Here is a 16,513-nt window from a genome sequence, read left to right on the forward strand (position 1 = left end):
GAACATATATCTTTAGGTTTTGAATTTAGTGGTTCAGGCATCTTAAATCCATCATGAATTTTTATATAAATATCACTATCAAGCAATCCATATAAATAAGCCGTAACAACATCCATAAGACGCGTCTCTAAATTTTTAGAAACTGTTTGGCTGATTAAATATCTGAATGTAATTGCATCCATTACAAGAGAATAAGTTTCTTCATAATCAATCTCGGACCTTTGTGAAAAACCTTGTGCAACAAGTCAAGCTTTATACATTATAATTTCATTTTTCTTATTGCGTTTTCGCACAAAATCTATTTGTATTCCACAGGTCTCATGGCTTCAGGCGTTAAGACAATTGGTCCAAAAACTTTACGCTTATTAAGCGAATTTAACTCAACCTGTATAGCACCTTTCCATTTAATCCAAACGTGTCTATTTTGGCATTCAAAAATGGATCTTGGTTCAGGATCCTCAATTCCGTTAATAATTTCACATGCCACAAAGTAAGAAAATATTTTATCAAGTACCATGTGTGACTCTATCACATTTATATATGTGTAATGTAATCTCAAAGAGAGTTTTGGAAGTTTTTCTAATATGTACTTCTTTTCTGATACATTAGTAGTTAAACACATATATTTCTCATTCCCTTCAATTTCATATTGTGTATCATATCCATGAAGATATATGTCTTTGAAACTCAACAAATTTCTTTTGGACTTTGGTGAAAATAGAGCATCATTTATGGAAAACTTTGATCCATTTGGCAATACAAAACTTACTCTACCAGTCCCCTCAACCAGATCTGCAGGACCTGATATTGTATTAATTATTGTCTTTACTGGTTTTAAATTAGAGAAGTACTTTTTAGATTTTAGGATAGTGTGCGTTGGACTACTATCTGGAATACATATATCCTCGGTATTAACTTTGAACTTAGCTTCATCCATATTAAGCTTCACACAAAAATAATAATAATATCATAAAAATTTCATGAATTTAAAAAAAAAATACATAACATAGGATTTTATGTAAAGAAGTACAACATGCATAGAACATAACCAATACAAAAATAAAATGCAATGCAAGTTCATAAGAGCACAATATATCTATCTAGTTATCACCAATAGTCTTATATGTAAAGTCATTTGTGAAGTCTGAGACATCAAGATGGGTTGAGTCATTTATAGGATCGTGGTGTTCATTCACATTTACTTGCTTTTTTTCTCCTTCAAGGATGCCTTGTAAAGTTTACAAAGATGTTCCGGTATTCGACAAATTTTAGACCAATGTCCTTTAGTACTGCATCTATAATAGGAATTTTCAGGATTCCAGGAACAACTTGCATCAGCATATTTTCTTTTGTCATGACGCTTTTTTTGGATCACGCCATTTTGTGAAGGGTTGTAATAACCACTTCTACCACGTCCCCGGCCATGGCCTCAATCACGACCATGTCCACGACCACGATTTTACCCCGTCCCGGATTTTGAGAATGCAACACTTGCTCCTAGAAATGTTGCTCTACCTATGGGATGAGACTGATGATTTTTAATCAACAATTCATTATTTTTCTCTGTCACAAGATGAGCTGATATTAGCTCTGAAAATTTCTTATAACCGCGCAAACAATATTGTTGTTGCAAGGTAATGTGAGATGCATGTAAAGTGGAGTAGGTTTTCTCTAGCATTTCACCATCTGTGATATTTACTCCACAAAATTTCAGTTGTGAAACAATTCTAAACATGGCAGAGTTGTAGTCGTTGACTTTCTTCAAATCCTTAAAACGTAAATTGTCGCACTCATCGCTAGTGGCGGGAAGTATGACTGCTTTCTGGTGGTCACATCTCTCCTTTAGACTTTTCGAAAGCACAAGTGTATCTTTAACTGTGAGATGTTTGCATTTCAAGCCTACATCAAGATGTTTATGAAGGAAAATCATTGCTTTCGTCTTTTCTTATGGTGACTTGTTATTTTTTTCTTTAATGGTACCGATTAGACCCATTGACTCTATACGCATTTCTACATATATGATCCAAGACAAATAATTCTTTCCCATCATGTCGTCGAGTACAACGAACTCAAGTTTAGCAAGATTCGACATGGTGATAGCTATAACAGAACATCAATATAATAAGAATCACAGTATTATTATTACAATAGAGAGTACAATTAAAATTATATGTTAATCATAATAGCAAGAAAAAAAAAGGGAAATATTACAAGTATGAGTATTGCAAAGAAAAATTAAAAATCGTGTGGAGAATGATGTCCAATAAAAAAAGAGCAAAAATATAGAAAATGACTACTAAAATAACAAACATCATCATCATATTCGCCATATCGTGAAAATTATATTAAGAATATTGAAGAGAAAATGAGAAGTGAAAGATAAAAATATTAAGAAGAGTGAAGAGAAGATGAGAAGTGAAACTGTATGGGTTAAGAAAAACTACATTTTATAGAGTAAAACTAGTCGTTTATAGCCGTTATATAGCCATCAATAGTGGTGTAAAAATCCGTTATATTACCGTTATAAGTGGAAGAAAAATTACAATTGTATACATCAAATGATGTAGAAAAATAAACAGATAAGAATAGTAATATGCATGCAGAAAGTGCAATGAGAAATTATTACCTACAGGTGGCTTAGCCGTCCATTTATGAGAATATAAACACGTCAAACTACTCGGTAAACCTTTCAAATGGGGTATGACCATAAAATTATAAAAATTATAATACGTTGGTGGCACATCCCTCATTTGTATGAATATAAAATAATAGAGTATATTTACATACCTTTCACTTGAATTAATAAGGGAAGAAACTTGTAGTAGGACTAGGGTTATGGCCTACTTTCTTTTGACTTTAAGGTAAATACTTGTAATTGAATCAGAGCCTGATTTCTTTGAATTAATGAATGTAGACAATCACAGTAAAAATAGAACATTCATGTTATGAAAACTAAACAAATGTAAAACTAAGAAGAAAACCTTTAGAGAGAGAAACTAGAGAGTTTTATTAATTTTGTAAAGGTATATAAAATAAAGAGCCTTAAAGTTCTATTTATAGGAAAATTTTCGGCACTATACGCGGTTATTATTTGCATAGTACTTACTGTTTACGGTTACTATTTGTACAGTAAAATTCTAACATGAACAATAATTTTAACTGATTTACATAGTAATTTTGACTGAGGTGGAAAGATACTATTATTATGAATAAGACTATTCCTTGAGCAGAATTTATACCAATGTCACCTTCAAGTCTTACGTTTTCACTCACATTAATGTGCAATTTCTTTTGTTTGAATTTATTCTTTAGTGACCATGCTAAGTTATTTCCACGTATCTCTTGCTTTTCCTTTAGTCGTTTTCTCTCTTGTTTTCTTGTGTTTTGTTGAAAACTACACGTTGAGCCCACGGATATTACCAAAAAAAAAAAAGTCTTCAAGTCTAATGGCTTTCTTGACTTTGAATTAACCTCTATACCCTCTAATGGCTTTTGTACAAGTAACAAGGATGTTGGCATGTTGCATGGCTATATTGCCGATTGGCTATTGCCATCGAAAATGTTTGACGTTCTCCGTTTGCTCTCTTATGCAAGTTTGAGGCCTGGAAGTGTCTTAAATAGGAAATTCTGCAGTAAGATATCTAATAAGGACAAAAAAACAAAAACAAAAATTTTCTTCAATTTTATTAACATGTTGCGTGTCACTAAATTATATTTCCTTGTGCATAATGTAAATCGTGTATGTGTATATATACATGGTTTATGTATAACATACTATTAGTGAATGTCTCTAAAGCCTCCAATTTATATACAATCTAACGTTCAGAATGAACTAACACGTATTTCAGAGTCTCGGGGTTCTTTTCGTTTTTGTTTGCCGCCTCACGGCATGGTTTCTCAACAACGTCCCCTTTAGCAACACCATCACCAACAGCAGAAAAGCCAAAAAGAAGGCAATTTATGGTTTTACACTTTTATTTCGTTGCCTTATCACCTAAAAGAGCATTAATACAATTTTTTCCAAAAAAAAAAAAAAAAAAAAAAGAAAGATAAAAGAATATAAAACTACAGTCACCAATGTGAATGTAGCTACAATGATATCAACAGCAGCATAGGCATAGAAACTTGTTCACAATGCGGGCAATGAAGCAAGGCACCTGAAATTCTGGTTGTTGACATTTTGAGATTTTTGTATAACTAACAATAATAATTAGCACCTGCCCTTGTGCAAAGTGATCTCTACAAGGTGAGAATGTGTCAAAAAACAAAAAACAAAACAAAAACAAAAAACAAGACGAAACAAAAAAAAAAAAAGTTGTTGATCAGAGATTTGGAGGGACAGTAACTTCAACTACCAACTTCCCTTTTGAGGTCTCCATACGTCATAGCCAGAGGTGCTTTCTATGGAGGAAATATAAGCTTCTTCCAAAGAACCGACTGTAATGCCGCAGTTCCCATGTGTGATGATTTCCGACGCCAAACCATGCGCGAGTTAGAGGTGATGGGTTATTGTAGCAGCCAAAAGAAAACGGCTTCTCTTCTTCTCGAGCACTGTGAGAATAAACAACTCAGAAAGCTCTAGTTTGTTTGAGAACTGACGCCAAGCTTGTTGAACACGTCACCATTGGTTTTTTGGATAGTTTCACGTTGCTCCATAGTGAAATCCACATTGGCAGAATTGAAACTCTCCTGAGGGCTCAACCTAGGACGAGGACGCCTTGAGGGTCTCAACTTTAAGTTATCCCTGGGAAATGCGTCCTTTGCCTTCCGTTTTTGTTTTGTGTCCATAAATCCGCAAGCAAAAGCTTCAAGCACCTTGGTGGTCAGCGGTCTATTTCTCGTGCTCTGCCGCCGGGGGCCCACGTTAGCTTCCTGCTCAGAGTTAGCTGCGCATTCTGAGGATTTCACTGACAGCTGGGGATTGTCAGATTCTTTGCTCCTTTGTTGATCCTGTCTTGCTGTTGTTTCTTTTGTGAAAGGCTCATCGGTTTCAGCATCTTGAGAGATAGGCATGTTCAAGTCGATAAATGTACGGGATTGAGGTTTCTCAAGAGGCTGTTCGGCACCCATATGGTTACTACTCGGAATCCCTTCAGCACTAGTGATCGGGCTACACCCTCTGGATGAGCTCGTTGACGACAACTTCTCTTGAGATGGATCCACCTGAGAGAGCATGTTCTCACTCAAATCAGAATTTTCTACACAGCTACTAGCCTCTTGTTGCAATCTGGAATCTACCCTGCTGTTGGTTGTGTTGCAGCTTGTATCTTTGCGACTAGGAGGGGGTAATCTCCTGCGCCGTTTCATGACAGGAGCTAACTGGATTTTGTTTTCAGGACCCTCTTTCTGGCTCAATTTGGACTTTGTACCCTTTTTCAGTTGTGCGCCATTGCATAAATCATTGTGTTTGTCCTTTGGGATTTTGGCTGGCACAATAGTTGAATCCGTGCCATGTTCAACATCTTTATTAGCAAAAGATAATGATTTGCTCAACTTAGGCACAGCAGCTTTGAGATCACTAGTCTCATCCTTGTCCGAAGACAAGGCATTGACAGAGCTAGACTTATCTGCTGACTCATCAGAACTGTCTTCATCATCGTCTTCAGACTCACTTTGGGAGGTGCAAGTGTTCCTTATTTCGACCGGCAAGCTTCTAAGTTCCCTCACCTTACCAGTTCTCCCATTTGCCAGACTTGTATCCACAACAGTAAACTTCATGGCATCAGTAGCACGGTTGGGAGTGCGAGGCTTCAGATAACAGTGGCGCTGCTCGTCGGGAAAATCTTCTTGGTCCAGCTTTGTTTCATCATTCCATCCATTTTCTTCCTTGATTTTGTAACCTTCAATCTCAAGAAGCCCCGGCTCAGAGGCAACTTTACTGAGGACATCACTCACAGAATCAAAGTAATGGTCGCCCTTAACTAGTTTCCTTCTTGAAAACTTCTTAATGCCAGGCAAGAGAAAGACCAAAGAATGCTTGGAACCAGCAGTGAAGCTATGATTATTAGGCTGCTCAGAGTGCCACCCTCTTGCAAGCAAACGGGGCCAAACAGCTTCCCAAAACAGATCGCTTGATCGGGCTTTGCTAAGCCGAAAGTCACCTGTTAAAAAGTTGACTATCTCCAGAGGAGTAAGTGTGGAGCACGCTTTACCAATCGGAATCTCTGGGCGAACATGGACAACTTGATTGGATTTTGGAGTATCCATGACCATTCCTGTGAGATCTTGCTTCCCTTTCCCTATTCCCACTGCCTCCACAAGAGCATTCAACCCAAATGTAGACTTTAGTGTGAATACATATTCCTCTAGCGATATTTTCCCCTCCCCATATTGCTTAGAGACCTGTCAAATTTCTCAACGTAAATAGTGATACCAATAATAATACGTAAAATAAAAGCATCTGTTATTTGTGATTAAAGATGAAATAAAAGTGACCATAATACAAAAAGAGGGTCCTTGTAAAGAAATTTAAAAAAAAAAAAAAAAAAACTTTCAATTAAATTATCATCCATTTAGCTCAATAGTATAGGATATGGACACAAAAACAATGTTTCCTCCTAAAAAAAGGTGTAGGAAAAAAATCCTTCACTTCTTAATTGTAATTTGGCAACAAAAACAGTAGTAACGATTCCTTGCATCTCAATTGGGTTCAAATTCCAGAACACCACTTCGTACCTAAAGAAGCAAAAGTCTGAAGGTTTAAACCTTATTTCAAGCTATGCTCTATCAATTTTCCTAAAGAATTACAGAGACTGAAAACTGGCTGGTGTGTTTCATAGCACAAATGCGGAGCAAGGACGACATCTAATCAACTATACGGAATGACAATGCTTTTGTTGTGTAGTGTAGTTCTATTGTCAATTGATAGGTGGCAGTTGAGAACCAGGCATTTGAGTCTTGAGAACAGTTACCCTTCTTTCTAGAGACACGTTTGAATATGCCATACATGTTTTGCTTGGGATACGTGGATTGTCAATCAGTATAACAAGCATTTAAAGTCAAAGCTGGTAAATTTAACCGCTGATCTAAATCTAAATTCAGGCTAAAGAACTACCTCATATGAAAAATTCTAAGGCAGAAAAGCCACCGTAAAACCAGTTAAGAACACGTTTGACAGTTTCTCTATAAAACATATTAAGTAAAATGAATTTATTGCATCCAATCCACGCTCAAAAGATAGTAGTAAAAGGTTAAATAAGATGCAGTTACCTCCAGAAAAGTGTTCCGGCATTACTCAGACACACGGGGAAGCAAACGAGACAACAGTTCCTGGTGCCTCAATCCTGTGAAGATTCTTTGTCCATATATACACTTTCTACTCCTTATTTTCCGGCATTCTGACCATCTACGGTATCTGTCAGACCGATAAAATCTCCCATAATAGTAGGACAATATGTCCCCCAGCTTCTTGCTCCCCACAAATTTCTTCACCAGAACAAGATTCTTCCCAAAGATGTATAAACCAAGAAGAAAAGCAGCCTCCTCCTGGTCACTCCAGCTATCATCCAAGCAACCGGGGACGAGGCGGTGCCCTTTTCCTCCGTGACTTGGTTGCAATTCGGTCCTTTCATCTCTCTGCAAAACCAAGTTTTCTGATTCACCAATGTTTGTCCCATTGATTGATGCAACATCTAGGGGCTCAAGCTCAACTTTAGTCCTTAAAGCGTTCCCCACTAAAACTATACCGGCTTCTTTGATGCATTCGGATTTTAGGGATTCATTTTTGTTGTTGCTTTCATCAACACTATCAAAAGCATTCTCTGGTGCATGGCTTTGGGTCTCACTTTTCTCCTCACTAATCCATATCAACGATATAGACATTCCAATGAGACTATTAGGGCAATCATCAGCATTGATTTCTAAAACAGCCGGGTCCTGTGAAATCCTTAGATACTCAGAGACTGTAATTAGACAGGGAATCTCAACCTGGTACTCATCTCCAACCCTAGGAAGTATTTCTGGTTCCCCAAAGACGTCACAAACAGAACCTTCTAGAGAAATCGAGTTCTCCACAGATGCACCCTCGCTCAAATCCATAATTTGCTCATTCACTTCAATTGAATCCATCTGCCAAAGAAAAAGATTAAAAAAAAAAAGCCATAATTATTGTAATTTGGTCCCTTCTATCGGTCAATGCTATAAGCCAATCTTAAAGTTTCAAGCTTTATGTTGATTAACATCTCAATATCAGAATGAAAGCAAGCAAAAGTAGGAAAATCTACGGGAATAATACGAAATATTAAGCAAAACATAACATAAACAATATGTATGTTTAAGGAAAGGAAAATGCAGTAGTCCCCTTTTAACCCAGTCCTTAAATCAGTTCATAACTTCCAACGTTTTTTTGTTACTTAACACTCAAATCTTTTCAGTTTAAACAATCTAAAGCTTCTAAGATTGGATTCTGAGATCTGGGGTCAGATGGAACAAGAAAGGTAATATGATGGTTCGGCCTCTCCCTTTGTTGTGCTATTCAAATGTGGGCCCGCCTTACTCATACCAAATAAAATTGTTGGTTCATTTCCTAGCAAAAACCCACTAGACTGTGGATAATTCTCAAGGAAATGACAAAAGCAATTAAGAGATACAAGTCAGCCACTAATTAAAGCATAAAACAGAGAAGAATTTATGCAAAAGCAACTTATAAATGTCAAGATCAAATTTTTTTCCCTTTTTTTTTTCTTGTCGAATTTATGCAAATTAAATAAAATCTTATTATACCAAAATTAGGGGGGCAAAAAAGCAATATCTTAAAAACCAAATATCAGTTCTTCGATTGAAACCAAATTCTGTTCCTCGCCAAATTTAACGAGTTAAAACTTCATTAACATAATAGACATAAAAACCACTAAATATATTAGCACAAAAAAAAACATGAAAATATCAAAGCAAGAAAACAAAGCTTAATAAATCTCAGATTCATTTTCGAAACCCAAACTAAAACTTCGAAAGTCGAAAACTTTCTCACGAAAAATATCAAAGCCCAGTTAAGTACATTTGTCTCAGAGAACCAACCGAAACATATAATAATCTTAACCAAACATTCAAGTTTTTATTTTTCCAAAACAATAAATAAAACCCAGAAAAGGAAAAAAACGAAAATAAATAAAGGAAAAGAAAAAAACACACACACACACACACACACACGAGAAGAAGCCAAACAATCAAAAACCACTGTTTTAACTGAGAATTCCAATATGATCCACCAAAATTCCAGATATTTACTCTAAACGGAACCGTTAAAACACGCAGAGAAACAAGTATACTCAATCGTACAATAAACAAAAACAACAGAAGAATAATAAACCGAAAAGAAAAGCGAAAGATTTTATATTTTTTAAAAATAAAAAATAAATAAACTGTTACCTCCATGGAGAAGCCAAAAAACACAAGCGACGAACCCACGTGAAAGCTCAAACTCAAGCCCTGAGGAAATGGGTATCACCGATTGAGACGCTTATACAGATTAAGAATAAACAAAACGTGAACAAACACACACACACAGATATATATACAAATATATATTTATATATAAAGATATACACTTGTAAACACGAAAAACACACACACAAACAAACTGTTTTCTTAAGGAGGAGATAGATAGAGAGAGAGAGAGAGGAAGGCATAAAGAGACGCGAGGACGAGGAAAATAGAGACATGAGAGAGTAGAAAAGAGGAAGCCGTACCTGGGTTTTACGGAAGCTGAGCTTTCATGGCTACGAAGGTTGAATTCGAGGAAAGGACTACTTTTAGAGCGAGAAACTAGAGAGAGAAACTACAAATGAGAAAAAAAAATGAGAAAAGCAAAGTCGTTCTTTCTTGTGCTTATAAGAGAGAGAGAGAGAGAGAGAGAGAGAGAGAGGTTGTGCTTGTGTTGTGTTGTGGGGTTGGGTTTGGAAAGACAAAGAATTATTAATAATTACTAAATAAATAAAAAATGGGGCTCTCCTCTGGTCCGTTTTATAGACAACAAGTGATAATTCCACGCCAATTGTGGCGCGTGGAACCACGCGCGTTGTCGTGGCTGACGCGTGGATTAAAGATTCCCGCTTAGGGGAGATCTTATGCAGGCTTGTACTGTATTTACTTTTCTTTGCCGAATGAATCATTGCCACGTGTTGTGAAGTGAAGATACTTGTCGTTTTCTTGGATGACACTGGTTGATACGACAAGTCGTACACCGGTTTTGGTGGGCGTGCTGTAGCGTAAAGTTGTTCGGAGATTGCCGGAGGGGATTTAATTTTGTTGTGGGCCTGGGCTCCACACGAGTACGGATAACAAACATTGTTTCGGCTTCGATTTTGATTATTTAAATGACCAAATTAGCCTCCGGATTTGGTTCTGGGTTTTATTTACTTTAAGTTGGGAAAAAACAAAATATATTTACATAATTTTTATTTTATTTTTTTACAAACACTTTTTTTTATCAACAAAAACCTCAAAACTTGCTAACCACGTGAAGATTTGGCTACGACCGTGGCTTAAATAAGGCGCAGCCTCTTTGACATAGAGTTGGGTAAGGATTACTTATTTTTGGTTTCGATTCATTAATCATATTAACAACCTAAAAATAAATATACCACAGAATTCATTTCGTTTTTTGGCCAAGGAGATGATTTTGTTGTGCAAGATTTGGATTTCCATTGTTCTAATTTCCTTTCGAGTCTTTTTAATTCCTTTTGGCTCGCTTGCGAATCCGAATTGAGAGCTTTTATCGGTATGTTATTTATGACAAATTGTGGAGCAATTTGGTGAATTGTATGTAGTTAGATTTGATGTATTTTCAATTTGATCTATCTTATGCAGCACTCTGAAATTAAATATGTAGAATTTGAAACGATGGGTTACGCTCATGAAAATATAATCAAATTTGTTGATTACATTTTGACTAAAATAACGGTAGTTGATAAATATGAAAATATGAGATATTTTGATTATATTTATTAATTGAGAATATCTCGGTTTAATTTGTGAATATTTTGACTTACCCTACGGCGGTACTATATTCATGGTAAATTGACACCTAAAGTGCAATGAGAAATTATTACCTGTAGAAAGCATGACCGTCCATTTATGAGAATACAAACACGTCAAACTGCTCAGTAAACCTTTCAAAGAGTGTATAATGACAAGATTATAAAAATTATAATACGTTGGTGACATAACTCTCCTTTGTATGAATATAAAATAATAGAGTATATTTACCTACATTTCACTTGAATTAATAAGGGTAGAAACTTGTAGTAGGACAAGGGTTATGACCTATTTTTTTTAACTTTAAGGTAGATACTTGTAATTGGATCAGAACTTCATTTCCTTGAATTAATGAATGTAAACAATCGCAGTAGGAATATAACATTCATCTTGATAACGTGTTATGAAAATTAAGAAAATGCAAAACTAAGAAGAAAAACTTTAGAGAGAGCGTTTCATTAATCTTGTAAAAGTATACAAAATGAAGAGCCTTATAACTCTATTTATAGGAAAATTTTTGGCATTATTAACGGTTACTATTTGCACAGTAAGATTCGGATATGAACAGTAACTTTGACTGACTTGCATAGTAATTTTGACTGAGCTAGACAGCTACTATGTTGGGAATAATGTCCTAGAAGCATGAGATGTAATAGGATATTTATTAATTATTTAATAAATAAATTTATTCATTATTTTATGTGCATATGTTATTGAATATTTTATAAATATCATTGAAAATTTCATGATTATTTACGTGATCTTAAATATTGTATATAAGTATTATATATAAGAGGATAGTATTTAAGGATAATAATCAAAACGATATTACTAGTGGTGTTATATGCACTGTTAATAAGATGAGATATTGAATGAGTGTATTACGCATAATGAGATTGTGTGGAACCGGGACACAGACACAATATGAATTTCTGATAATTTCTGTTAAGCATAGAATTAATTAATTAATTAAAGAGTTTTAATTAATTATTAATTTTATTAGAGCTCGAAATTATAGGTCCATGAGTCTCTGCGTCGTCCATGTAATCTTACAAGACAATAAGGGCAAAATGAAAATTTTACAATTATGAAATTCTAAATAGAATGCTCAAGAATAATTAACTGAAAATCTATTATAAATTAAATAATGTGATTATTTAAACTTGAATTTAAAAACACATATGTGGAGAAGTCCGCATGATATACACACCCAGCACTATAAGAATCCCTCTTGAATTCAGTTGCTTGCTCTCTAAGTTATCCGATTGACTTATTTGATAAGTTGTCCAATTGGAATTCAAATTAAATTAAGTTTGACTTTAATTGGAATTTGAATTTGAGTCAAAATTATACTGTAGGATAAAGGAGAATTTTTTCTCCTTCCCTATCTGTAATTTGCGCCAACCACAGGGGGGAATATCCCATTGGTGGCCGGCCTAATAGGATAAGAGAGAGAGGAGATTTTGTTTCTAAAATAAAATAGGAGTGGGAGATAATTATTAAGTTTTATCTTGGAGATAAAGTTTAGACTTCTTCTAGGAGTCTGATAGTTACTTTATAAATAGGTTATTGCAGAAAATTAGAGAGTATAATTTTTGCTCTCCCTAGCATATAATGGTTGGTTTTATAGAGTGAGGAAAAGGAAAATTTTCTCCAAAAATTCACGTCATGCATGTGTTGGGGTTCGTGGAAAACTTAAGTGTTTGAGTGCTAATCTCATTTTGTTTCAGGTGTGCCCACACACGTCTTCATAGATTCAAAGAATTGATGAGAAAGATTCGAGTAATGTAAACGAGATTGGAGTGAGGAACGTTCGTGGTCAAAGAACTTAAGTTATTGACCTAATAGTTCCCTAGGTAAATTTATTCACAAATTAATCAAATAAATTAATTTGATTAATTTATTCGTGCATAAATTAATGTATTTTATAGAGTATCTCAAAGGTTTATTAAAATTTTTATTATACACAATCCGCTAGATACACGCTTCCGCATAGAAAATCATTTTCAAAACGAACATACTATTTATAACAAACAACATTTTTTTTTCCTTTGAGGTGATATATAAGCTGTGTGTCGAGAAAAGAGTATTGTTTGTTAAAACTACACATAAAAAAGATTTGGGTTAAAACAAAAATTAACACTTTGGTCTTGTTCTTTTCACAACTCGAGTCATAACTCAAGTTATATTACTATATTATTTTCTCTCACAAAAATTTAAATTTAACTGTTTTGCTACAGTATTTTTCTCTCATATTTATGACACAAATCTACCCTGTATTTTTCAGAAACTAACTATTCGACAAGACTCTTGGTATCCTGTGCTTTTTATAATATTAAAATAGTGTCTTTACTTTTTTAAAAACATTTTATGGATACCTTAAAGCTAATTTTTAAGATATGTAATGTCCAAATTACATTTTTTATCAATTAAATGGAAATTAATATTTTTTTATAAAAAATCTAAAAATATTTTAAAACATTAAAATATTTAAAAGAAAATAACAAAATAAAAAAGTTCATCATTTTTTCCTAGATCTATTCGTTTTTTTATTAATTAAATAAAAGGATACTAAGGTCATTTTACATCTTAAAAATCAACTTTAAGGTGCCAAAAAAATGTTTTTATAAATATCAAGGTACTGCTTCAATATTAGCAAAAAAAAACATGGTACTAAAAGTACGTTTCGCTATAAGACATGTACCAAAATAATTTTATTCATTTTCTTTTTTATTTAGGGTAATTTGCCAAATGGTCCCTAACAACTTTAGTAGGTTACAGTTTGGTTCCTAACTTTTTTTTTTTGGCAAAACGACCCATAACCTCTTTAAAAGGTGACAGTTTAGTTCTTTTCGTAAAATTCTGTTAAATTTTTAACAAAACATGTCAGGTGACTCATCACATGACCCCATTTTTCAGTAAAATGACTTAAATGCCCCCAGAAAAATTATCCGTTTCAACTCTGGTTTTTCAGCTCACAAGAGCGGCGAAGTCGAGCGGCGAGCGGGGAGGCGCGATTGGCGGCTGGGTTCAGCATGGGTGGGATTTGGGTTCTTCAACTTACAAAACCCAGATTCATCAATCCTCAAATTCCAGTGATGTTCATCGCTTGATCTACAGTCCTACTCATCACCACCGAGCTTCTCTTCTCAACATCACAATCATCTCCATTAATCCCCAAACACAATGCTTCTTCCTTCCCCGCGGCCATTATTTCTCCACCACTGCCGATAACCAAACACTCCATCCTCAGCTGCTTGCACATGATTAATTCTGTTAAAAATTTAACATAATTTAACATAAAGGACGAGATTGCACATTTTTAAAGAGGTCTAAGGTCATTTTGTTAAAAAACAAAATTAGAAATTAAACTGTTACTTTTTAAAAAAGTCGGAGATTATTTATGCAAGTTACCTGTTTATTTATTTGGGGTGACCTTTTTTTCAACTCCTACCAGCGCCGGAAAAAAGAAAGCAAAGGAAATGGCGTTGAAGTTGTTTTGATTTTTTTTTTCTCAAAAAAGAAAAAAGAATGGCGTTGAAGCGTGGCCTTGGCAGCAGAGTTGAGCCACGTCAGCCCACGCGGCAGTTGTACACGTGGAAGTGGCGACGCGCTGCCGCCCCACTCTGATTGGCTAATATTGGTTTCGTATTCTCTTGTCGCTTTTTTATTTTTTTTATTTTTTATTTTTTTCAGTTTTTCTATTTTAAGAGATAATAATAAATAATACATGCATTCCGGCAGTTACCCATATTGACTTTAGCTTAAATACGTAATTTTCTTTTCTTTTTTCTTTTTTGAGAATTATATAAAATATAAATACTAGGAATATAGTTCTTAAACTATCAAATTTCATCAGTAATAATGTTTTAAAAATTTTAATTATTTGACAGTTTATCCTAATACACTGTCGCCAGAAATTTTAAATACCCTATTACATAAATTATTTTTCCTGGAAAATTCTTTTTGGACCGGAAACAAATTCACTCTAATTGTTATAGGCCCTGAAATGTATGTGGTTGCCTTTATGGGTGTGGTGGCCAGCCTACAAAAAAATCATATTCCAAAACACAAGAAAAAAAAAAAACAAGCGGAAAAAACCAAAATAAATATAATTGAAAATCCTCAAATTTTTTTTTTTTTTTTAACTATTCTGCAAGAATAGCAACAATGATGATATGCGTTGCCATCTATATGTGTAAATATGTAAGCATTCTCTTAAATCTGGAACGGTACGACACGTGTAACATTTTCTGTATGAATTTGTAACTTTTTGATGTTACATGATAATACTAGAGCAAGTGTGATGTAACATGTGTGATGTAACATGACGTAAGATTGTATTTCGATGAGTGTTACATTTAAAATTTAAATAAAATAAGTGTTACACGAACATATAAATGATATTACTAATGAATAAAAAATGTATAAAAATTATTACAAAATGTACCGTATAAAAATGTTACATTTAATTTTTGAAGTATATAAAAAATGTGTTGAGGTTCTTTTGATGAAGGCCTGTCGACGTGGAAGGTAGATGACTCGTGATCCCTTTTGGTTCGTGATGATTGTGCTCTTACCGACTGACGTGGTCGAAAAGCTACTGAGGGCACTTCCTGGCGTCGATAGTGGCCGAGAGGATGATGTTGGCCCCGGCTGAGGTAGGCTAAACCCGGATGACCCCGAGGATGACGGTATCCGAGGGCGACTTCAGCTCCAAGATGGTGAAGAATTTCTGATGGGGATCTCCCAGTGAGCATATAGTGTGGGAGAGGAATGTGACCAGTTTATGGAGGAGGTCCCTAAGTGGGTAACGGAGTCGAATCTCTCCGTTTGTGAATACAATGACTTCGACGGACGTAGTGTATGGAGGAATCAAAACTCGGTCTTGGGGGGTGTTAGGCTGTGGTTAAGGGATTTCGATGCTTCGGGGAGCTTTTGTTACCTCTTCCAATGGGGAGAACGCCTAGAAACTCGTTCTAGAGGGACTCCGCTGGAAGTTATGGAGAATAGAATCCTCCGTCGGTCGCTCTGATAGAAACAAAAAAAATTCAGAGAAATTAGCCAGAACAGGAGATTTTTGACCTCTCTTTCCTCCCTTTCCCGTCTCGTCCTTTGAGAGGTTTAGACAACAATATTTATGGACAAGAAACGTGGTAAGGGGAGGGAAGTTTTCCCTCCAACCCTTTTGAACTTTGGCTGAAATCCCCCCGAAGGTCTTCATCGGTAAGACATTTCCAGTGTGCTTCAACGATAGCTTTCGTCGATCACAGAGGGAGGTTTACCAAAAAGATGAACAAGTAGGTCATTGGACAACCAAATGGGGCTCCGTGACCATTTTGGGTGAGGTCAGAGGGTGGCAGCCACACGGTCAAAAGGTTGTCTTTTCTTATTTGTGTATATTCTGGCTCCTTATAATTTTTTGGGGAAGAGACTGCGTTTGACTCCTGGGAAGGCAAGGGAAGTGCACAAAAAAAAGGAAAGACATGGAGAAAAATGATATTTTATCTCTTAGTGCAAGGTAATGAACCAATAGGCT

The 16,513-nt window shown here is 35.1% G+C and overlaps 3 protein-coding genes across 3 annotated transcripts; all 3 read right to left on the reverse strand.

Annotated features, from left to right (window-relative positions):
- Positions 1-1,459: 1,459 nt before the first annotated feature.
- Positions 1,460-2,092, reverse strand: LOC112091969. Its single transcript, XM_024166893.1, has 2 exons — positions 1,981-2,092; positions 1,460-1,899 (listed from the first exon to the last, which is right to left on the reverse strand). Exons 1-2 carry the CDS (start codon positions 2,090-2,092, stop codon positions 1,460-1,462), a joined length of 552 nt encoding a protein of 183 aa, XP_024022661.1.
- Positions 2,093-4,578: 2,486 nt separating this feature from the next.
- LOC21406306 lies at positions 4,579-6,804 on the reverse strand. Its single transcript, XM_024166894.1, has 2 exons — positions 6,748-6,804; positions 4,579-6,342 (listed from the first exon to the last, which is right to left on the reverse strand). The coding sequence occupies exons 1-2, from the start codon at positions 6,802-6,804 to the stop codon at positions 4,579-4,581; spliced, it is 1,821 nt and encodes a 606-aa protein (XP_024022662.1).
- Positions 6,805-7,213: 409 nt separating this feature from the next.
- Positions 7,214-9,770, reverse strand: LOC112091967. Its single transcript, XM_024166881.1, has 3 exons — positions 9,687-9,770; positions 9,367-9,426; positions 7,214-8,067 (listed from the first exon to the last, which is right to left on the reverse strand). The coding sequence occupies exons 2-3, from the start codon at positions 9,370-9,372 to the stop codon at positions 7,231-7,233; spliced, it is 843 nt and encodes a 280-aa protein (XP_024022649.1). The 5' UTR covers positions 9,373-9,426; positions 9,687-9,770; the 3' UTR covers positions 7,214-7,230.
- Between the last annotated feature and the right edge of the window lie 6,743 nt (positions 9,771-16,513).

This window comes from Morus notabilis, unplaced genomic scaffold (assembly GCF_000414095.1).
Source record: "Morus notabilis unplaced genomic scaffold, ASM41409v2 Scaffold156, whole genome shotgun sequence".
NCBI lineage: Eukaryota > Viridiplantae > Streptophyta > Magnoliopsida > Rosales > Moraceae > Morus > Morus notabilis.